General features: G+C 34.9%; 1 protein-coding gene across 6 annotated transcripts in view; it reads left to right on the plus strand.

Annotated features, from left to right (window-relative positions):
* The window catches only part of DPYD (dihydropyrimidine dehydrogenase), a 340814-nt gene that overhangs the window by 25843 nt on the left and 291014 nt on the right, over positions 1 to 23957 (plus strand). For all 6 annotated transcript variants that reach the window (XM_068199754.1, XM_068199757.1, XM_068199759.1 and 3 more), the window contains exon 3: positions 21350 to 21432. In XM_068199754.1, coding sequence (XP_068055855.1) covers positions 21350 to 21432 — 83 coding nt within the window. The remainder of the gene's footprint in view (positions 1 to 21349; positions 21433 to 23957) is intronic.

Raw genomic sequence — 23957 nt, forward strand, 5'->3', positions numbered from 1 at the left:
AATAAAATGGCTGAATCCTTTCATTGCCTCCCTAAATTAAGAAGGCTAATGTAGGAAAGGATTCATTGAACACAGTTTTCTGTTTTGGTCTAAAGAGCCACTGGTGATCATGTTTAGGCCTGCTAATAAATTGATCAGCCTCCATTTGAAGTCCATATGAACTTTATTTGTTTCCATTTCCTTAAAATCTGAATTTGACTTTTAGCTTTGGATTCTTTTAAAGCTGTTCTGATGCTGCCTTTGAAAACTACTGTTGAAAGGAAGGTGGGAGTATGAAAATACAAAACTAATTAAATTAACAGCCCTCAAAACTCTGAACAAAAGCTGCATCTGCTGAGGCATGCACACTTTGTAATGTCTAATACACTTCCAGATGGCAGACTTACATATTTCTTCAGAATAATTACACAAGTGAAATTTTAACTCCTAGTCTGCTCTGAGACACTTTGGGTTACCCATTTAATGAGTTCTGAAGTGGGAATGGAATGTCAATATCTTTACTCAGCATTGAAAAGGTATTCTCCTAGAGGAAAGTTCAATTATGCTTTCAATGAGTATTATTGTTTATTTACTATGTTAGCAACCGAGTGTTGCTGTAAAAATTATTTATAGCTTTAGGTGTAAGATTAGTCAGCTTTCCTTCAGAAATTTTAACTCAGAGATTTGTATCAGAGTAGGAAAACTGTTTCACCCTCAGTAACAGTGAGTGAGCATTAACACTCTAGTGTCTTATGAGTCTGCTGGAAAGGGGTACAAACAGATGCCTCTAGTTACTTGGGGTAACAAAGATTTCTGTTGTCCAGAAAAAATTAAAAGGAGAAGAGTTTTGAAATGGCGGTTCTAACAGTAAGCATTAAAGAAGGGTGCAAAATTTAGGTCACATTAGATCATCAATTTACAGATAGAACAAAAACAAAGGGGTCAACTGTGAGGATTTGCTTTGATTTCAAGTATTTTCTAAGTAGTTCAGGATTGTTTAGACTTCGGATTAATATTTTTATTTATTGTTTCCAACTCTTTATAATTCCATTTTTGTGTGTATTTTGTACTTACCTACATTTAGGTCACCAACTAGGGGGCAACATCGTGTGCATTTGCATTGCACCCAGCACACTGATTTCCTTGCTTTATGAATAGAGTTTCTAAGCATTATGGGACAAGTTTTGTTTTACCTTGTACATGTGCAGGTTTGTAATTTAAATGAAAGTTGCCTCCACAACTTTTTTAAATTGACTTGTCACTAGCAAATTCAGTGGGATATTTTAGTCCAGCCTTCTTTTTGGTAATGAAATCTTGTAGATACCTACTAAGGATAGGTGAGAAATTTATATAGATCCACCTATGTATTCAGACTTGCTTCAGTTTCTGCATTTAGAAATAATTGTAACATTTGCTCCAGATGGAAATGCTGGAAGTATTTCAACACGACAAGAAGGTGAAAAGGAAATGGGGTTTAAATTGGTTTGTAGCTAATTGCCATAGCCTGTAACAGTATTGATTTTCTGGCAGTAGTAGCATTGTTCTTTGTCCTTACATGTGCTAAGCCTGATCAGCATTGTGCAAAAAGAGCCTGTCTTCCATTAACAATATAATTTTGATGCTTGCCTCTTTTTGGTTTTGGGTTTTTTTCTTTTTTTTTCTTTTCTTTTTGGCAAGGGCTCACTTTGGGAAAGAGCCTTTAACTGTACTCTAATTTTTTCCAGCAATTAGATAAAACCAAAGTCTTCACCTTGTCTTTTTCTGTGTAACATTAAGTTGCAACTACCAGATTGCTTTGTGTCCATGATGGAGCTTGAGATCTGCAATTTATTGCAAGATATAACAGCTCATGTTGCTCTTTACGTTCAGGGGATGAGGATACTCCCTTAAAACAGTAGTAATAAGAGCTTGCTAAAACTTCTCAGTGCTTTTCACTTTGATAGTATTTCTGTGTCTGTCGCTGCCATATATAAATATCTGTATAGAGAAATTCTTTAAAAAAAGGTATCTAAGTACCTCTTGATGTACAAATGTCCAGACTTGCATAGAAAAATCTGTAAACAAGATGATCTTTTTCAGCTATAATTAGTCTGTTACTCTAAGTATTGCCTTCCAGTGAGGTGGAAAAAGTTCACATGATTTTTGTGCCTAATCATGTATCATGCTTACAGAAGATTCAAGTTAGCATTTCACAAATAACTGATGGATTGAAGCAGAAATAGTGCAAATTGCAAACAAGTAAATAGAAAACCCAGTACACCGAAGGCCTGAAATCAGGAACCTTAATGAATAAATGCCTTTTCAATGAATAGTTTGTCCATTTCTAGACATGTATGGATGATTCTATATTTATAAATAAAAAATAATCCCAAGTATTGAAAAATAGAGAACACTCATTAAAGGAAATCAACTCAATTATATTTATAATCTAAACGTATAGTTTACCTTTGCAAATATTTATTTTTGTCTTCATTGCATATGAATATGCAAGTTTAGCTCTTTTCTGAATGGGTATACAATGGCAGATGTCTCTCTAATCGCTGCTCTATTCAAACATTAATTGGTAGAACATATGTAGAATTCTACTAGTCTGAATAGGTATAGGATAGCAGCAGTCTCTTTAATCACATCACTATTCAACCACTAATTGGTGTGATGATTAAGGGACATTAGAGGGAGCACTTTGACATCTGATTCTTTGAACTGATGTCTGCTCGAGCTGCGCTGTATTCATCATGGCCAGACTGATTTCTTAAATAAAACGCTCTGATTCCCAAATGTGGAAAATATTGCGTTAGGATCTATTGAGGTGATTAGGGAATTTGAGAATGATTCTTTTATTTAACTAGTGATTGACTGTATATGCACAAACTATTCATATGAATAATACATGTGTTGCTGAGTATCAGAAGGAGCTGAGAAGTAACATCAAGAGATTTTCTCTTTTCTCATAGTGTCAATAATTAAATATTAATACGCATTTTAAAATGTACCAGTTTAATCATTTAGCAGTCAAATTCCTACTCATGCATTTTTTAGATTAACTAATTACTCTGCATTTTCTCTTATCGATAGCATATGCTGGCATTTATAACCCTTTCACTGGAATAAAGTGGTTTATATGTTTATATATGATATCACATATACTGGCTCTAAGAAGTGCATCTTATGAATTTCCTTGAATCTTATGTTTTATATTAGTTTCAATATCTTAAGGTGTTTTCATTAGAATATCTCAATAGCTCCTAACTTGCCTAGATGCAACAAATTAGTGGTTTTATGCACATTTTCTCTGTATTAAATTGCTAATATTGGGTGATGGCAAGTTGTGCCAAACGCTTTCTTAGTACTGTGCAAAAGGTTCCTTCTCATCCCATGGCTCTTCTGGAGTGCTGTGCAAAACCACCTCCAATCCTTTAACTGCTGCTGTTCAGAGTTCTTCCGGTTTGGTGTTCTTCTTATTTGATGTTGGATGATTCCTCTTCTATAGAGAAGCATTCACTTTTTAGTGAGCAGCATTTAGTTCCAGGTATATTTCTGATCTTAATAATTTCACAACTGAAGTGTTTCAGAGTTGCAAATTGTTTAGCTTTGCACAAAATTATATGACAAAATAAAAAATGCTTATCTGCCTAAAGTGCTGAATTCTAGGTAAGTCCAATTCATTCCCCTTCATTAAAGCTGAGCAAATCAGAGTAGAGATAGTATGAGAAACCATCTTCACTATCAGCTTTCAACTTCTGCTTAGTATATTCTTTCAGATGTAGAATTCTGTATACTTTCCTGTGGTTACTGGATGGAGATAAAGGTGCCTTCTTACGCTGTTTTTTTTGGAAAACAGAAAAAATATCAAGACTAACTTATCTTTCTTCAGACCTTCTACTGGCACCTTTTTTTTTTTCTTTTGCTTTTGTAAGTTATTGCCTATGCTGAAACCAAGATTGCTCTTTCCTCTGCTAGACTTCCCTCTTCTATAGTGAAGGCCATCAGGCATGTGCTGTTCCTTCTGCAAGAGTGTTGGATTATTTTGTATTTATGGCCCAAATTCTGACCCATTAGTTTGGTTTGATTTTGAAATTCTTTTCTTGCCTTTTGAAATGTTTAGTGTCTCTTCCTTCCCTGTTTCCCTCTTTCCACCAAACATTATGACAGTAGAAACCATTAGTACATTAATTTTTTCCAATTAACCAAGTCACTGAGGTCTTGGGTGAATTATGAATCATCTTGATTCGGATTACTTTTTGGTGATAGAAAATAACCTAGTTGTTTTTCAGTTAGTTGCACACTTACTGGATATTTTTTTAATCTAGTCTACATTTTTAGTTGGCTTATGAAAATATGCTGTGGAATAATTGGGGGGGGGAAGTTTATTCTAGATTTGCCACATCTACTCTGCCAGTTATTCTTGAGTTCCTTCATCCTCTGAAAGACAGAAAATAAGATTGATTTAACATTGGTTTTACATGCCCATGTTGGTGCTATATCACAATGTAAGTTTTAATATATGCACTCCATTTTCTCTGCCTGGGGGTATGATTTCTGTTTTCACCTTTTTTTTTCTTTTTTTTTTTTTTTTTTTTTTGTTTCCCCTCCCCCCAGCCCCCCTCTGTAAAGGGAAGCATGATGTCTGTCTCTTCTGACCTTTTGGAACCACAAGCCTTCTAGTGAGTGCAGTTGATAGTGTTCCATGCATTGCTTCAGTTAGTTCCTCGATGACTCAGTGATACATGAGCTGAACCAGTCTGAGTAAAAAGAATAACTTATTCTTTTTTTCTGTGCTCAAGCCTGCAATCCCATGTTCTTGCTAAAAATATATTTTTAATGTTGTAGTTATGGCTATACCATGCTATTTTCATGAAGAGAGCAAGGAGGGCTGTTGATTCTGCATCACCTATTTGTTCTGTTGTACATAATCTGTACTTCTCTTCATTTTCTTCTCATGTATATAGAATAGTTTTCTTACTATCATTTTACAGTGTTTTCCTCTTCCTTTTTAACTTAAATTTGCATAACTTTCTGGTTTTATTCCCACAGTGTTTATGCAGTTCATTTATACTTAGAAATTTATCTACTCTAGGTATGTGTCAGTTTCCCTGCTTTTATGATTTTGATTTCCAGGCCGTTGGGGGAGGCATGGTATGATCATAAAGGTGTGCTAAGAACACTCTTTTGGGACAGTTTTTGTTTTGTTTGTTTCCTGTTTGTTTTGTTTTGTTTGTGGTTTTGTGTGGTTGGTTTTTTTTTCCTATTTTTTTTATTTGCTGTGCTTAGGAATAGTTCTCCTTTGTGAGTTTCTGTAGGGTTTGCCCTTTCTCCTGCTTTCCTTTACTGATCAGTATAACTCTCAGGAGACATACCAGAAATTACATTTTCTGAAGTTCACCATCCTCATTCTTTTACCCTCACCACTTTCCGCACTTGGAATTGATTGTAATCTCTTACAGAGGTAAGTCATTGATTGTAAGACACTTTGATTTTTGTAAATGTAGCCTGTAAACCACAGATCCTAATAATGGTAGCATGCAAGTATTCTTTGATGTGATAACTGACCAGCTTTGTTAGTAACAGTCATTTAATCAGAAACACTAATACAGAATTTTAAAAACAATATCAACTCTTACCAATTTGTCAATTCTAGTATGAATCTGAATGGACTTTATCCCTTTAGCAAGTGGGTGAAGTCATAGAATAAATACAGAATATAATTTTCATCAATCTTTTCTTTAAGTTAGTTCAATATAAATTCTATAGAATAAGTTAAACAGTTCAAAGACATTAATTTTGAGAAGATTATTAGTATTTGAAATATACAAAATTTATTTGGAATTTGAATCCCAATTTATAAAGAATAGTTTCACACTGAACTGTAAAACAACTTCAAAAAGTTAAGACTATGAGGATTACCCATTGGGAGTTGAAACAAATGGGATTGACTGGCAAAGCAGGAAATACTGAGGGAAAAATGAGAACTTTCAAAAGTCAAGTTGAGTCACTCTGGGTGAAAGAAATTAAAACAAATAGTAAAAGGTTATTCAGCTATATAAAACAAATAGTAGAAGATTCTTAAGCTGTTTAAACTAAAAGAAATAAAAGAACAAGCAAAGTCAGTGTAAAGATAGGATTAAGCATCTTAGGTATTGTCTGAAGTCTTTGTAAATTGTTTTTCCTACTTTCAGTAAAATGGGAATAATGCAAGAGGTGGCTAAATGGGCAGAAAAGTACAGAAGTGGAAATTATGCCAGACAGGCCAGAAGGAAAACTTGAAGTGTTTTATGTTTGAAGTCAAAAGGAACAGAACAACATCCATAAAATTATCACAGAAAAATTGACATGTGAAATTACAAGCTTTGTAGTAGAGCAGTTCTTGATTAAAGAAGAGGCAATGCAGTTTGTGTGTGATAAAAGACAGAGAACTGATGGGCAACTCTTGCTCTGTTGGTCTCATACTGGCAGCATGCAAAACTTTGAAAACAAAATTTGACGCAGAGATTTATTGAATGCATTAAGGAAAATGGAAGATAGAATAAGTAATATTGGGCTTTATTCTTAGGGATAAATTGTGACACACTAACAAGGGTTTTGGGTTTTTATTTTTGCCAATTAATAATGAAGTGTCATCTGGTTAGATTAGAATAGCATGGATAAGGAACTGGCTAGAAGGGAAATGAGAGTGAGAAGTGGTTAAAAAAGATCCGCTGGGCTTTTAGCAGAGCTTTTTGAAGGATCAGTCTTCAGATTCATAACATTTAATATTTTCATTAATGAGCTTGACATAAATATTAGGAGCTTGTTACAAGAAAGTCGACAGGCACTGTCAATACAGAAGGAACTAGAACATCATACAGAACCGTGTGACATTGAAATTTAGAATGAAAAAGATAAGAATAAATTTAATAGTGCAATTAGGAGGCTGTTCAGCCAAGGGCTGAGGATGAGAATGACTAGGAGCCTAATGTCTGGAATTAAGCAAGAAGATGATTTAGAAATACCAGATCAGATCAGAGGGTGATGGTTCCATGAACTGGGTAAGAAAATCTGAATGTGAACTGGATGTGAAAGCAAGAGGTTAACTGTGATTGTCCAAGTTGTCACTTATAGTGTCCTGTATGCTTTAATGTTTTGGACTGTAGGGGTTATGTAGAATAAATTGCTTGTAAATCACATCAGATACATAGTAAGTGTCATTGAAATGTTCATGGGAAAAAGTGGGTCTGCCTTCAAGTAAGGATCTGGTTAGTGGCCGGTAAACAAGGCTGCACACCGAGCCCAAAGGCTGAAAGGCTAATGATTAGGTGTGCCCTCTCTGTTGTGTTTTCTAAGTCATGAAACACTTCTATGTAAAATAGCATCTGACTGTGTAATTAAAACTGTGTTTGCTGCATGCATGTGCAGGAGCCAAATAAAGTTTTGAAACCTTTTTAGGCATTTTAAATTTAAGTGCCTGACTATGCAATGCCTGTGTTTGTTTTATGGTCTGTATGATCTATGTTTTTTTTTGTGTTCTCTAGCCAACTCTATGTGCCTTACTTCAGCCTTCTATTTTTACAAACATTATTCGGGGAGTGAGGTTAATTGTGTACCTGAATGTTAGTTTCTGTCCTTTGTTTATTTGTGTGGATCATTTGCAGCCTGTAACAAGTTGTAGCTGATAAATGTAGATTAATGCTGTTAAATATCTTTTTGAGGTATGTGCTCTCTGATCTGCTTTCTTTTCACTTGCTACTGATGCAAGGGCTATGCAGACGTGAAATTGCTTTGAGGCTGATTCAGCTATATATAAAATTTCTAAGCAAGAATGCTGATTTTTTATGCCCTTCAGAAATACAGTGTTAACATTTTCATCATTTTGTGGGACTTCATTGTAGGTTTGTCTTCAGCTAAAATATGTAGTTATCTTCTGTTTTAGCATTTCTAGTTTTTGACTCCTCTTCCAAGACTCCAAATATCCTTAAAGTTTGTCCCTTGTATAAGTATCATTTCATCCACTTTCTTTCTCAGAGGTGGTAGTGAAAAGAAATCTTTCACTGCCGTGGAACAAAAAAAAAGACTGTTGGTGAAACTAGCTTAGTAGCTTTGTAACTCAGTGTAGCTCATGCTGAATTGTCAATACTTTGAGAAGTGTGGACTTAATGAGCATTTGGTTCTAACTTTTGAAAACAGAGCCTATAAACTTGCATTTTAAAGAGAAGTGTTGGGAGGAGAATTCACTTTGCTTTTACTTCTGTCACATCTGAAATATTTAGAAGTAATAAATATTGAAAATCTTTTAATATTGAATCTATAATTTTTGGGGACAAACTTCACTTTCCTTATAATTCCTCTTAATTTTTGATCATGCTTGGGCCGTTTTTCCTACCCTATACAATCTGCAGGCTATCTTTTTTTTTGGAGTAAAGCTGTCAGAAGAAGCCAATGAATCTCAGTCACTAATGCATCCACAGTAACTATTAAGAGTTGCTTTGATTTAACACATTTTAATTGCATAAGAAATCTTATTTACATTCTGTTTCTCAAAGATTGTAACAGTAGTAGTATTGGTGAGCACCAATAACATAAAAGTTGCACGTGTTTTACAGAGTCCATTAGAGACAAGAGGGCAGTGTGCATTGGAGTAGGTGTGTAGCCATTTCTTGTGCTGTTGCTGATGCTTTCTCTGGAGTTTTCTTTTTCATTTGTTTTCCTCTGCATTTATTTGTCAGTGAATGGCCAAACAATGTGAGAAGGATCTTGCATATATTTGTAGCAATAAGTCTGAAAAGCTCTGTTGCCACCAGGGCTCTAGAAGAGCTGTGGAGAGGTACGGGGTGTTGCTAGGCAACACCGCATGGCCACAGATAGTATTTTTCTTTTAATTTATTTATTCTTCAGTTTGAGTGTGTCCTGCTTGGAGCCATTTGGGTAATAGTTAAGCAAGCACATAGAAATCAGAGAGCTGCAGGAGTGGAATAAAGGAATGCAATATAAAATTGTAAGAAAGGAAAAGCCATGACACATAATTAAACGACCAAGAGACATGAAATAATTAGTAAGGACTAGAGAGAAAAAGTAAACAAGCGTGAGGAAATAAGAGCAGGAGAGAAAAAAACCCAAGCTATGAAAAAAAAAAGAGAATAGAAAAGATAGGGCACTATTGAAGAAAAATTAAAAATTGAAAGCTCAAACAGTTTATATACAAGGGGAACATGGAGCTTACTGCACAGGAATAAGAATTAAAAATAAGAGATAAAAATGACTTCAAGAAGAAAAGGGAGAAATTTGATAATGATAAAAGAATTATGACTTTTGTTTCTTTTTGATTTGCATCATCCTGTTCATTCCTATTATTCTGTTAGCACATATGCAATAGTAGCAGTGACACTCAGGAGCTGGGGACTGATTAATAAGTCCAATATGTTTCCCAGAGAGGAAAAATAATTTAAAGTAAGAGTTTCAGTATTATTTAGGAATTATTCAATCTGTCTGTTTGGAAATAGCATTTTCAAAACTAGGTTATTGCATTTTATTGAAAGAATGTGGCTGATTATACCAAGGGTGCTAGGTCAAGCACTGGTTGCACAGAGTGAGTGGGTTGTTCATACTCTCTGAGTTAAACATGATAAGCAGGGGCAGGGCTCTCCTGTGCAGTGTTCAGGGACCTAAAAGGCCTTCACTTGCAATAGTTGGAGCCATTTATAGGCTTGAATAGCATAGCAATGTGAGGAAAATTCTGTGCCAGAGCCAGCTGAGAGACCCATTTAATTAGCTCAGGAGCTGTGCTACCTGGCCCAAATGTCTTGAGCACTGTTTGTGGGACCCGAATTAGACTCCTCCAAACAGTACTAAGCCAAATTCAAATTTAGGAGTCTTGCACTGCAGTCCTTTCTGGTGTATCTTGGCTCTGTATGGCCCTGATTGCTTGGGAATTGCTGGGAAGGTGCTTGGCTGGTGCTTTGAGGCATATTTGTATTGTTCACCTCAACTTGAACATAACAATTTTCAAGAGACCAACAAGAAGGGGAATACAGCAGCCTGAGCTGCCTGAAGGCAGGCCAGAAGGTTCTGGGAGAAGAAGACTGCTCAGATTGAGACATGAAAGCTTCCAAAGAAGTAGAAACCTTACAAAGAAGACAGTAAATGAGATACAGAACCAGAAGAGTGCATAGTGCCATAGTGAGGTATTGAGTAGTTAGTGCTCTTCTCTCTAACACTGTAAATGGAACTGAGACCTCAGGCAATATATTTATCCTGGATGCTGTTCTCAAGCTACATGTGAATAAACAAGCAGCATTACAGCAGCATTCTCTTAATGCTCTTTTGAATGCCTTGCTGAAGGATGTAGCTACACATGAGCCCTGTTCATTTCTGTGTATAGGAAAGTTTTTCATGTGATTTCTTACAGAAAATAATACCACTTATTTTCTGAAATTTCTTTTGGAAGATTCTAAAGCTTGTTAAACATGCATTGTATCTTCAAAGAAGTTTGCACTTACTTGAGCAGTTTTCCCTGATTTTTGGTTATGCCTGTATGTCTGTAAATACATGGCACAACAGATGGTGATAACTTCATAGGATCTGCAACCATTGTAATAGCCTCATACCTCTGATTTTTCTGAATTTTTTTTCTTGAGAGGGAAAAGGAATTTTAAGTGTTTATACTGTTCTACTTTGTTGTTTCTTTCTCACACTGTCCCCACCAAGACTTAACTTTCCACCTTCTTAGCAGTGAGTGTAAGCTTTTGTTTTGACTAACTTGGCTTGATGCATGATATTTAAAAATAGGTAGTTGTGTTGACTATTAAACAGCTTTGTAAGTCTTTCTGCATTCTTATTCATGCTTTCCTTTTTATATTTTGCACTTCCATTTATTTTTTCTGACTCTGTGTATATTACAGAATCTGAGGTTGCTGTCTTACTGTGTCTTTTGCAATAAGGTTTGAGATACCAGTCATTGCTAAGCACGGTAAGGGATGCATGTAATTATAGTAGGTTTTGCACAATCTTTTTTCTATATGGTATTTTGAAAACAGAAGATTTTAGAAAATTCTAAATCAGAATAGCTGATTTAGCTATTTTAGATGGCAATTAATATAAAATGTGCTTAAATACTTGGCTTTTCTGGACATCTCAGCACAAGGACATGTGTTTTGAATTTCAAAGAAAATGGAAATAGAAGAGAAATTCCAGCCTATTTTTTTTTTTCTGAAGATATGTGATTTGTCACCTCACTTATGTATCTTCTCCCGGCATGTCTCCTGTCACCTACAGTTACTTCAGAGTTAACATACAGTTAAAAACTTAAGAGCTGAGGTAACATTTTCTTGGGTGTTTGCATATGGTGTCCATACTTCGTGAGTGAACTTCAGATTATTATTACTATTTTTATTATACAGTTATTTAATTATTACTATTTTTATTCTTCAGGTTTTCATTAGCTATGACAATGATGGAAAATCTGAAAACCAATGTCAGCATGTAACAAAACTACACCAAGGTCTTGATACAATGGTTTACTGTCTTTTTTCTAGTACTTATTTCTTTCACTTGGATAGATACTTCTCAAGTGAATTGAGTATTTCTAATTATTCCTCTGAGGAAATTTAGTCTCAGTTTCATATTTTACTTTGTTTCATTGCCACTATATAAGGCATTGCTACTTAAGTAGCAATGTGATACTGATGCTAAGTTTAGATAACACAGTAACCCAGAATATAAGTATATATACTCTCCTCAGGATAATTCACCTGGTCAGATACCTGATGATATCTTAGTAATATTTTTTGTGGAATTGTTTCAGTCACAACACTGAAGTATTTCACATGTTGCTGTTTTCTTCTCCTTAGCCAAGCAGACAGAGGATGGGATTTTTCCTGCTCCTTCTACCAGACAGTTAATTAAATAATTATTAAATAATAATACTAAAGTATGGAGTTCATTTATGAACTATGGGCACTATATGCAAACACCCAACAAAATGTTACCTCAGCTCTTAAGTTGTTAACTGTATGTTAACTCAGAAGTCTCCGAAGGTGACAGAAGACATGCCAGGGAAAGATATATAAGTGAGTTGACAAATCACATATCTTCAGAAAAAAAAATAGGCTGTAATTTCTCTTCTATAAATTCATATTAAATACTATTTTATGGAAGTCTTTTAGATATTGGAGAGAATTAGGAGCACACAATTTTGTAAGTAGTACCTGGAAGGGGGTGGTGCATGTGTTTCTATAACTGCCAATAGAAAGACATGATCTAAGATGTGATCTCTAAGGTTAGGAGACAAGGACCTTGGTATGACCTCACTGTTGTGGTTTAAACCCAGATAGCAGCTAAGCACTACAGCCACTTGCTCAGCCCCCAGTGGGATGGGGGAGACAATCAGAAGGGTAAAAGTGAGAAAACTTCTGGGTTGAGACACAGACAGTTTAGTAGGTAAAGCAAAAGCTGCACATGCAAGCAAAGCAAGGAATTCATTCAGTACTTCCTGTGGCAGGCAGGTGTTCAGCCACCTCCAGGAAAGCCAGGCTCCATTGCACATAATGGGGACTTGGGAAGATAAACACCATCACAGAATCATTAAAGTTGGAAAAGATCTCCAAGTTGATCAACTCCAACCTTCAGCTACATACCGCCATGCCCACTAAATCATATGGCAGAGAGTAACCACTCTGGACCTCCCTCCTTCTCTTTGCCCCAGCTTTATGTGCTGAGCATGACTCCATATGGTCTGGGATATGCCTCTGGTCAGCTAAGGCAGCTCAGCTGTCCTGGCTGTGTCCCCTCCCAAATCCTTGTGCACTCCCAGCCTCCTCGCTTGGGGTCTTGATGCTGAGTAATTGCTGCTCAAAAATAGCTAAAACGTCCCTGTGTTATCAACACTGTTTTCAGCACAAACCCAAAACACAGCCCCAGAGCATCTGCTATGAAGAAAATTAACTCTACCCCTCTCACACCCAGGTTTTTTGTCAAGAATCTTATGTGAAACCATGAGAAATAGTTGAAGCAGTTTAGCTTCTGCAGAACTGGTTGGGAAAAAATTTATTTACTTTTTTAAATACTGAGGCAACAGCACAATGAAAGAAAATGTTTTGTCATGGCCTGTCTGAAAAATACTGCTGTTGGACAAGAAAATGTGCAATGTAGGAGATGAGTGGTGGCATTCTGGGCTGAGGAAGCAAGCTTGTTACATATAATTTGCTTTTATTCCACTACATAAGGCAGGACCATACTGTTTCAGGATGGTGTTTAGGCATTTAATTGTAAATTTAATTAAAAAAAAAAAACTTTCATATTAGATAATTCTTTAGCTATGCATGAAAAATAAGAATTATGCTCTAAGTTAGTACTCTCAAATATGTGGGGTTAATTCCTTTAATTCTTGATCATTTTTGTTCTAAAAGAGCAAGGGCTTTTGGGTATGTTTTTCCTTATAGTCTTTGTTGAAGGTCAAGAACATAATCTGTTCCGTAGGAGTACAGTTCTACCTACATTTTAAAGATTCTTCCTTTTTTCCCAGGTTATGAGCTCTGTAAATGTTAATTCTCAATATGAGTCTGGTCTTTACCTGCATAGTCTCATTTTATTTAATCTCAATGAATCAAGGGAATATTTACCTAAGCAGAGTAAAGAATCCCAGGGGAAGAGCAAGCAGGGTTGAGATATGTGAAAGTAATAGGAGGAGAAGGGAGTATAGCATTTGGGATTTTTTTTTTCTTATTCATTAGTTGTATTTTCACTATTGAGTAGAAATAGTATATTTAGAAATTCTGTGAAGAGCCTGTGTCTCTTTATTTAAACTTAATGCTCTTAAAGAATTAGATTGAAAATTCATGTTAAGAATACCAGGCTCTCCAAGAGGAAAAAGCAGGACTACAACCACATTAAAAAAGAAACAGTATTTAGATGAAGCTTTTGATATTCATGATGTGTATTGTTCCCTGCTACAGAACCCTGTCCCATAAAGGGAAGCAGTCTTGCAACTGTCCCTTCAGATGCAGGGGGACCAGTAGTTTGTTGCCAATCTTCTCATTCATCTGCTGATTAAGTTTAACATTTATTTTGCAAAGAGAAAGAGAAATGTGGGAGGCAAAGGTTTTCCGTTTTCTTTTTTTTCCTTCCCTGAACTTTTTTCGGTCTTTTAAAGCTGAGTCACAAGAGAAAGGAGCATTATAAATTGCCCTATCTAGTTAGTGGCATCACCTGTGTTCTCTGCTCCATTATTATTTCCAGCTGTGCCTCTGGTTTCTTGCATATCTTTTGTAGCTCTTTATTCTTTTGAGTTCCTTGGTCTACTATTTTTTGTGTTGCGTGCTTGGTCCTTTCAGAATGTTTTCTCTCACCCTCCGTGTATCACTACTATCTGATGTGTTATCCATTGCCAAAACACCTGGTGTCTGCATCTGCTCTGACAACAGCAGGTTGAATTCAAGCAAGATACCATATCCTTATGTGAACATGAAGGCTGTGATAAATTTGCCACTTGAAATTTCTGCGTGAAACAGCATGAAAAGGAACTTAGCAGAATGACGTCTCTGCACTGAACATCTTTCACAGCCCCAGTAAAATTGCAAACTAAAGTGTTAACTATGTTTAACAAGTAATTAACTTCTATATGATTACCTGTCTTTAAGGATTAAATGTGCCATACTTTAAACTGGGAAAAGTTAAAAAAATCCAAAATTGTCTGCTTTCATTTAAGAACTTACAGTTGCTTTAACTATAGTATTTCTGTAATAATTATTACCAAAACCCTACACTTGCAATTTCAGAAAACAGAACATGCATCAGTATTTCCTGGTATCAATCCTGTATTAGCAATATATTCCTGTTTGTGGAGAAAATGTGATACTTGTTCTTGAGTTTTCATGTGTGCTATTTTTAGTGCCTTAAATTAATATACTGCTAAAAAAAAATCTTGAGAAAATTAACATGGTTATGCTAGTAAGGCATTGATTAAAGCATCCCACAATTCTATGTAATGATTTTTCTATTGATTCTTATTTGATTACTAACACTTAGGTTAGCTTTCTTTTGGAATTCTGCTTTTTGGGATGTACTAATATCTATACTTTCCTAAGAACTTGTCTGGACAATGTGGCTGTATCACGTAAGGAAAAAAATGTTATAACAACTGTTCATGTATTATGAATGGCATGCAGTCAAACGTAATGAAAATAACTGAGGGCTCAATATACTTTCTGCAGATATTAGGAGTATGTATGTACTTTAAATTTTTTTTTTTAAAGATCTGTTTTTCCTTTGTGTTCACCTGGTCAGTTAGCAGTTTAAAGCTGTTCTTTCCCCCTTTTTGGAAAAAGAACCACTTCAGAATGAGTCACAGCAAATAGGAAGAAGGAATTTAGTAAGCAGACATTGCAAAGATAATAATATGTTACAGATATGATCAAACAGTCCTTTTATGTGTTTAGTTTTTAAGATTGCTCTTAAGGTAAGGCCCTCTGGCAAATGACAACAGTTTTGTTTAGTTGCTCAGTATGAAGACAGTTTCAGGAGGCTTCCAGTATGGAATACAGCTATTGGCTCTTGAATAACATTAGAATAAATGCAATATATGTAAGTCATTTTACCCTATAGCAGATGGGAGCTTAAGTCATTGAGAGAAGATCAATGGAATCATTTAGCTTTTTGTGTTGTTTCAGTGTAGAAAGACAGTCTGTTCCAAATCAAGAGAGGAGTCTGCTAAGAATATTTAGGTTTCATTGAAATAAAGCATAGTTCATATCAAAAGAAGATGTGCTATTTCAAATTCATAACAATTGACTATTAGTCTGTTTTTAATATTTTTCTTTGGCATGTAATCCTGTTTAATTAGATTCTACTCTCTCTGTTGTTTCAAGATTCCATAAACTGGAGTCTTATATACCAGCTGCTAAAGCAGGAGTTACTGTCTAAATGATATTCACAACGAGTATTTGGAAGGTTTACAATTATACCCTTGCTAATAAATTGTGCTATTTTCCCCAACAGTTTTAAGTGCTAATCTTCAGAAGGCATTTTAAAATTAGCTAAAATTCTGTCAAGAGATTTACAAAAATTGTTAGCATGAAGATAATTATGTCAGTCCTTGGACTCCATCTCTGATTGTGTGCATAAATCAGAAAATGTCAGCTGTGTTTTCCCTTAATAATTATCCTTGCAGCAATATATTACAGTTTGGATTACTACTATAGTTTTGCTTTAGGTTTATAAACCACAAGTTTGTTTTTTCTGAAGTTTTCTGCCGATGAAATAATTCACATTTCTGGAATAAGTGATTATTTGTGTTAACACTTCATATCTATCAATAAGAAGATCAATATGAAAACCAGTGTTTTACACTTTTTTACACAGTCCCCCCAAAATAGTCAGCTTTTTTGTTACTATTTTGTTAAAGGAGGTCACTTGTACAGTATGGCCAACATTTTCAAAAGAGCTAGCTGATGTGGTCACCCTTGTAGCATGTGTGGAATTTGACGTTTTAAGGACCTTTTGGGCCAAAATTTGAGAATCTTTCTGCTGAATCTGTCCTGGATGTAGATATTTACAGTAGATTTTGTAGGTCCTCAATAGTTTTGGTAATCTGTTCTTGGAACCTACCTCCTTAAACATAATGAGTTAATATATCGGAGTGAGCTAGTGAATCCTTCAGAATTTGGACCAGGTTGTCTCATTTTAAGGACTCAGAAATCTAGGTACAAATACACTTAATAAATTAATAAATTAAATTTGTCTGCTTAAACAGTAGGAAACTGACACAACATACTCTTGGAACCTTTCTTATGGATTATAAAGAAGAAAATGGGAAAAATGGATTTGTTTTAGCATTAGTAGTAATAGTAAATTTGAACTGAATAGGTAAGAGCTCTTCTGTCTTTCAATTGCTGTACATTCCTTATCTTTAATACTCAGGAAGTTTGACATTGAAAGTGTGAGATTTATTCAAACTTTCTAAGAAAATTTTCTAAAACCATGCCGAAGCAATGAATTCTGAGAATTCAGCAATCGTAGTACTAACCTTAAAAACCTCTTTCACATAAGAGAGATGGTATTTCAAGTAGGGCTTTTAATTTGGCAGTGTATCAACAAGGATAAGCAATCTACTCAACTTCAATGGTGCAGGCTGCCTTAGAATAGGTCTTACACTGTTGTCAGTACAAAAGATTTTTATTTCTTAACTATCTCAAAATGTGTGTAGAGAAATTATCTGTAATTTTGAAAGTCTTCTGTGAAGTATTTCAGGATAGATTTAAAGTAGCAGGGTATGGCTTAATGTGATTCCACTCTTGTTTTGATGCTTGGAAGATTTATGGTTGATTTCAATGGGAGTGTGGTCATATTTATCCCTACTATATCACAGAATGGGCAAGTTTGAGTTATGGTCTTCCAAGACTGACTCTTACTCCTGCTGTGGCAAAGCAGAAGCAGCAGTGCTTTTGTCATTTAGGGACATCCTCAGTGGTGACACCAGGCAATAGACTGCTGTTGGTTTCTGAGCTACTTCTGCCAAGTTCATTTGACTCAAGGGGACAAATGAAGAATTCCCTTTCCAATAAGTCAACAAAGAGGCCTTTTTCATCCAAGACAAAAACACAGGCAAGAAAGCTAAGCTGATGAACGTTGAGAGATGGGTTTTAAAAAGTGTGACTTCACTTTTGCCAGAATATCCTAGGTTTTTATTTAAAACTTGAGGGTTTCTTTATTTCTATTCATCCTTGAGCTAGATGGTTTCTTCAACCAGTGTCAGAGTACTTTGGACTTGTCACTTAAAATAACTGAAAATACAGAATTGTGAGCACATAGTCTTTGCTCCCAAAGCTTGCAGTTTATTTTATTAACAGAAATAAGTTGTAGCAGGGAAAAGTCATATTTTCATGGTTATGAGAGGAAAGGCATTTCAACTTGTTCATTAATCTTCCTTCTTCCTCATCTTCATACACTCATTATTCATCTTTCTCATTTATGGTTATACATTTTACCAATCTGCTGTGTGTCATGCCACAGATAGTTGTGAATATCCAGACCACATCTCCATTTTTAACTAGTTATGAAGCTTAAGATCTCATATGATAAATAAGCCACTTATTTATAGATAAAATATAAATACTTGCTTCCTGCTCTTGCTTTTTAGTACACTAAAAAATTCCCAGTATTTATCATAGAATCCTATAAGAAGCAGTATTTAGACTTGCATGGCTTTTTCTATGTAATGGTGTTTTGACTTATGATGACCATGTCCCTAATTGCAACTCTGTTCTTTTTCTTCCTCCTAGACTTCTCAAGGGTGATATTTAATTTAGTATCGTGCAGAACTATAGATCTGCCAACAGCAATAACATATAGACTGCTATATAATTATTGAATCAGAGAGTTAAAACTTCTAGACTGTATCCATACCCACAAAAAATCACTAGGCAGTGAGCCACCAAAAGCAATTTTTTCATTGCTTGCATTTTGATTTTTTTACTTTAGCTGCTGCTAAAAATGAAGCACCTTGGACTTGAATTGCTCATTAGACTTAAATGTATTGTGACATACTATGGGCCAAAATACACTATGCAATATGCATATGCAATATGCTTATACATATGAATTATTTGGTAGCATGGATAAGAGAATGCACTCAGTTTTTGCTACTGATTTAATACTTCAGAATGTAAAACTCACCCTGGTCATGGTCTGCTGAAGTTTCCTCATTTTCCAGACATATTCTTCGGAGTATTGTCATGCTTACAGTTTCATTTCAAGTCTTTCTCAGAAACTGATATCCTTTCAGATGATCTACAATATTGCATGTGAGCTGACACTCAGACACGTGAATTGCCATCTATGCACCTGTAGCTACATTTATATTTCAGACACCCTTTTCTCCTTCCTCTGAGATGATCAAGCATGCTTGCATGAGTGGAAAAGCAGTGGGTATGATCAGCAGTTGCTTACTCTCCTGTTCAGTACAAATGCAATAACTGATGACATGGTCATTCTCCTTCATGAGTTTGCTTCTGGCTCAGTTTTTAGCTCATTTTCTTCTAATGACTCTGTGGTTTGTTCTCCAACTACTGTACCTTACATGAGAGCTATTTGGCTGAAAGTAGCTGAAAGTAGCTGAAAAAGATATTGTCCAGAAACAATTCTCAGAAATGGTAGAAGTAAGTTCATCTTCTTGCCAAGTGAATTGGTACAGCATCTATTCTTTGAGTCTGTAATTTTTTTATTCTTTTTTTTTTTTTTTTTTTTTTTTTTTGTTCTGGGTTATCTGGTCATTTTTATATTGGGTGTATAATTGAGATGGAGTATTTTTTTGTAAGGCTAAATGATCACAGCATTTTCTTGAGATATGGGCCACCTTTGTTGTCCTTCAGCCAATTAACACAGTATGGTCTATATAGACAAATAGCAACTGAACTTATTTCAGCATTTTCTATATGGATAGGACCAATTATTTTAACTTGTACAATCTTGAGATGAGTTAGTTGTGCTTGATAAAAATCTGTGTGCTTTGGATAGTCTGTTATTTTTACATGCTTTATATCACAAGGTCAAGAATGAGTTGTGTGATGCTTAGATTTTTTGAAACTATCGTGAGGTGCTGGTAACACAGGACTGGTAAAACAAAGGCTCTTGGAGCAGTATTCCAAATTATATTTCCTCTGGCTTCTATTTTCCTGAAGGATGGGAGGTTTAATTTTGCTTGCACAGGTACTTGCTTCTTAGTATTGATGAATCGAGAATCCTTCATTAATTATTATTGTTGATTTAGATTTCTTTTATATATTTTAAATGACTAACCTGCCTGTATGTGCTTGAAGCTGAAGGTCAGTGTATGCTGATCTGATTAATGGAATACTTCATTGTCCAGCTTCCATATTTCTTTTGCAATCCCTTGGACTCATCGAGTAGGATTTTGCTATGCAAAGGACAACTGATTGTAACATAAACAAACAAATCACTTTAACTGTGGGACAAGACTTACTGTGATATGTGTAGTTTTTACAAAGGAGAAAAAAGATGTCAAAACATCCAAATATGTATAGCTCTGTTCATTTTTCTGCTCAGAAATGTATTGTTAAAGCATTAAAACTTTGTATTAAAAGATCTATAATCATATCTAAAAATAATGATAGTTTAAATCTTAATTGGACAAGCAAAAATATCTTGCTAGGTCATTTATAAGAATCTAATAATTTTTTTTCAGTAATGCTTTTATAACCTCCGATTGAATGTAATTATAAAAATAAAGAATCAATGCAAATAAGAAAAAAAACAATAGATAACTCTTATTGTCTTTAGTGTAACCAGTTTTAAGATGTGGTCTTAAAATTAATTCACTTATTAAATACTGTGAAAGCAATATGACCAAATAATAGCACCCATAATTTCTTTAAAATTATGGCTACATATAGAGCCTGGCAATCCTGCCTTCGAGGTTGTTAGCAATAGGAACTGTTTTGCTAGCAACTTGTTTCTTTTAAACCCATGTGGCAAAATTATGCCTCCCAGAGGTAACTTTTGGTATTGGAAAAAGTTGTTGGGGAGAACAGGGATAACCTAAAAGCCTCCTGTATTGATGAAACCTCAAGAGAATATAAAAATCCTATGGAAGATGCAGATGATTAGAGAATTATTGTTCGCTGGCATTTCAGACTCACTTTGTGCAGACACAAATTACTGCACTTCCTAGCATCTTCTGAATCAATTTTACTGTCTTTGTGGCAGCAGAAGAGAAGCATCAGTGCTCTGAAGTAATGGAACTAGTCATACATTTAGTAATAATTTACAGAATACAACAAAGTTTTACTTCATTTATTGTGACAAAATTGTTGGTTTCATATTACTTTTAGAAATAATGGTGAGCTCTAATCTGGAAGAAACCTTGTGGTTAAGGTGTCTGTAAACAATTAGGCTTTTCAATTTCTGTTATGTTTTAAAAATTAAGTTAAATAGGAATTATGACTGGTTTGTTCCAACAACACTGCCTATTATATTGGGACAAAATTTATAACTTCTATAATAATAATAATAATAATAATAATAAAAATGCTCATTTAGGTTTCTGTTCTCCTGTCTGTGTGCTATAGTAGCATTGCAGAGATAAATGAAAAGTAGTAGCACACAGAGATAAATGAAAAAAAAATAAAGAATATAAAGTAAAAATTCTATAAATTTCATTATGGAAAATTTATAAGATGATTTCCATGACAACCATATAATAAGATTCATGTTTACTTTAATTCTGAGTTCTCAATGTCTTTTTAATGACTTCCATGTAATTAAAACAGAATGCATAATTTGAGGTAACATAATATAAATCAGTTTTGTTTGCGTGATGCTGAATACTGTTAATACATGTACAATGAACTGTTTAAGAGCCTCACATGGATATGTCCATTTGTTGCAGAACTGTGAGAAACTGGAAAATAATTTTGATGACATCAAGCACACGACTCTTAGTGAGCGAGGAGCACTTCGAGAAGCAATGAGGTAAGTCTGGGTCACCATAGCAACAGTCACAGATGTGGTAAAGAAAGAGTCATTCTTCATTATTGGGGGAACAAATGAGTTCATTGCCACCATTCAGCTCTATTCTCTAAGGTATTAATTTGTCAGTGGAGAGGCTTCCCTTGAGGCTGTACTTTGGTTTTGAAGCTGCATAAATGTTAAGCCTGACTGCACAGTAAAAAATGTAAATGTTTAATTTGTTATTTAAAATGCTTAAGGGGTGCCTTGCTTTATATTTATACTAAACTGTGAGTGAATGAAAATATTGTTCATCTAAATTCTGTAAGTGTTAAAGCAATTGTACAATGGTGTCTGAACAAACCTGTATTTGCTTTAAATTGAATTTGATTTTTATGTATGTAGTTTGTGTATACTCTGATTCTATCACAAAAATTATGTGATTTTGGTTTTGATAATGGAATGTAAGAATCTGTCTTGCCCTTTATGTGTTGTAGAGATGTATATTTTGTTTAATAGCATCATATTGTTGCACTTAATACTTATTAGAGGAGGTTAAAATTAGTCAGAAGATGAATTTTCTGCCATCTTTATTTGCACTGCAGTGTATCTGGTACAGGACTCCAAAGTCCTGCCAGATATAGTGCCTGGAAAAGGGAGTGATTACTATGCAGAAAGGTGGTAGAATTGAAGACAGCTTTTCTAAAGTAACTCACTGAATAATCAGGAAGATGTTATTTATAGTATTATCTGTGAATCAGAAAATTATGTAAGCTTCACTTTTAAAGGTTTTGAAATTGGATAGTAAAATGTAATGATGCAAACATAGTGCTTCATCTCATTTGCCTGATATCAGGTAACTTCTTACACTTGAAGCAGTACAGTAAAAAGTAAAAACAACAACAATCCCCCTAAGAATCTACTTGAAAAAATAAATACACCTATTTGCTTTGATTGTATCCGTTATCCATATAAATTTATGGATGTGTGTGAATGACTTGATTTGCATGACACACGTTCACGATGCTCGTCTCATGTACACTGATTGTTTGAAAAGGTATTCTTACCTACAAGTATTCTGAACATTTCAGCCACCAATAACTGCAAATAACTAAAAATAATGGCATTCACCTTTCTAGTAGTGATTTTTGTTTATGCTTGTGTTGCTTCATATGTTTAGGGTTTTCTCCCAGTATGGTGAGTCATGTGTGTACGTAAATCTTGCGTGTAGCATCAGTAAATAGAAAGTGATATAAAGTAAAGATTAGGGGAATTTTTGGCAAATGAAAAACCTACCTTTAGTATTTCTAACAAATTGGATTTCAAGTTGCTGCTTTCCTGTAACAGTGTTCAGGTTTGTGACGTTTTGCAATACATGACTCAGCAGGAATAATATTTTAAAAACTTGGGAGCTGACACCTCTTCGGTGATCAACATTGAATAGCAGGGGGAGCTTTGGCATTTCAAAGGTCATGTTTCTGTTACAAAGCCTGTTTAGAAGATTCTTGTGATTCTTTGCTGTGCAAAAGCACTTTACTATCTCATAAATTTGTATCCTGGCTATTTCTGCTAGTGTACAGCCATTCTGAGAAATAGATATTGATTGTGAAGAGCGACAGATATTGTGCAGTGCTGGAATTCTCTTAATTGCAGTCAGTATTATATGGTTGGTTGTTTCCTTAGTTGCTTTTTTATTTTGAGATAAAAAAAATACCTGACTTACTAAATTTATACTGTTGTGTGTGTTTGTAACATACTTGAGTGCCACATGAAAGGTAAAAAATGTTAATTTAGAAAGGTATCTGCATGTAGGTGTACATATATTTTTAAATATGTGTAGAAGACACTTGTTGTTTTAGGTTGTATGGTTCTTTCAACTGCTGTATAGTCACCTCATTTACTGGGTGGCTGCATTATTCTGTTTGGATCCCAGGATTATCTGTACATATGTAATTCAAATGGTACATTTTTGTAGATTCAAGTTCACTTTTCCTTTCCATGACAAGAATGGACATTGGACCAGGCATGGGAGGACATAGATTTGCTGACCTCAGTATTATGAGGTACCTTCCTCCTTTGGGTAAGAGAAGCTTGTGGAGAGGGTTGCACATTGCACAAAAGCACTAAAATCATGTGGGCATGAAAGCAACAGCAACAAAAAAATCCTAGTTGGATAGCTAAGTGGATATATGTGGATCTCAGATGAGCCTTGAGTGGGCAGTCTGCCCAAATCCTCTCTGATTTCCCAGAGTGGTACTACTGGTCTGCCAGATGAGAAAGACAATGAACACTTTTTCCCAGTGCTCCTGTTTGGAACGAGACCTTCCATTTTAGCTTCATCTTTGAGAAAAATGGCCAATTTAATATGGGTTTCATACACTTCTAGTATCACTGTGCTCTGCATAAACAAATACTAATATCCAAGAAGGGTCTTGTTCTGTTTCCAGCTCTTCAGTATTCAAATTGAGGACTACATGAAAATTATCTTTCTTATTTGTGTATATAGATGTATGCAAAATAAACTTTTTGAAGGGTTTTGAAATTATCAC

This window comes from Anomalospiza imberbis, chromosome 9 (genome assembly GCF_031753505.1).
Source record: "Anomalospiza imberbis isolate Cuckoo-Finch-1a 21T00152 chromosome 9, ASM3175350v1, whole genome shotgun sequence".
Taxonomy (NCBI): Eukaryota; Metazoa; Chordata; class Aves; order Passeriformes; family Viduidae; genus Anomalospiza; species Anomalospiza imberbis.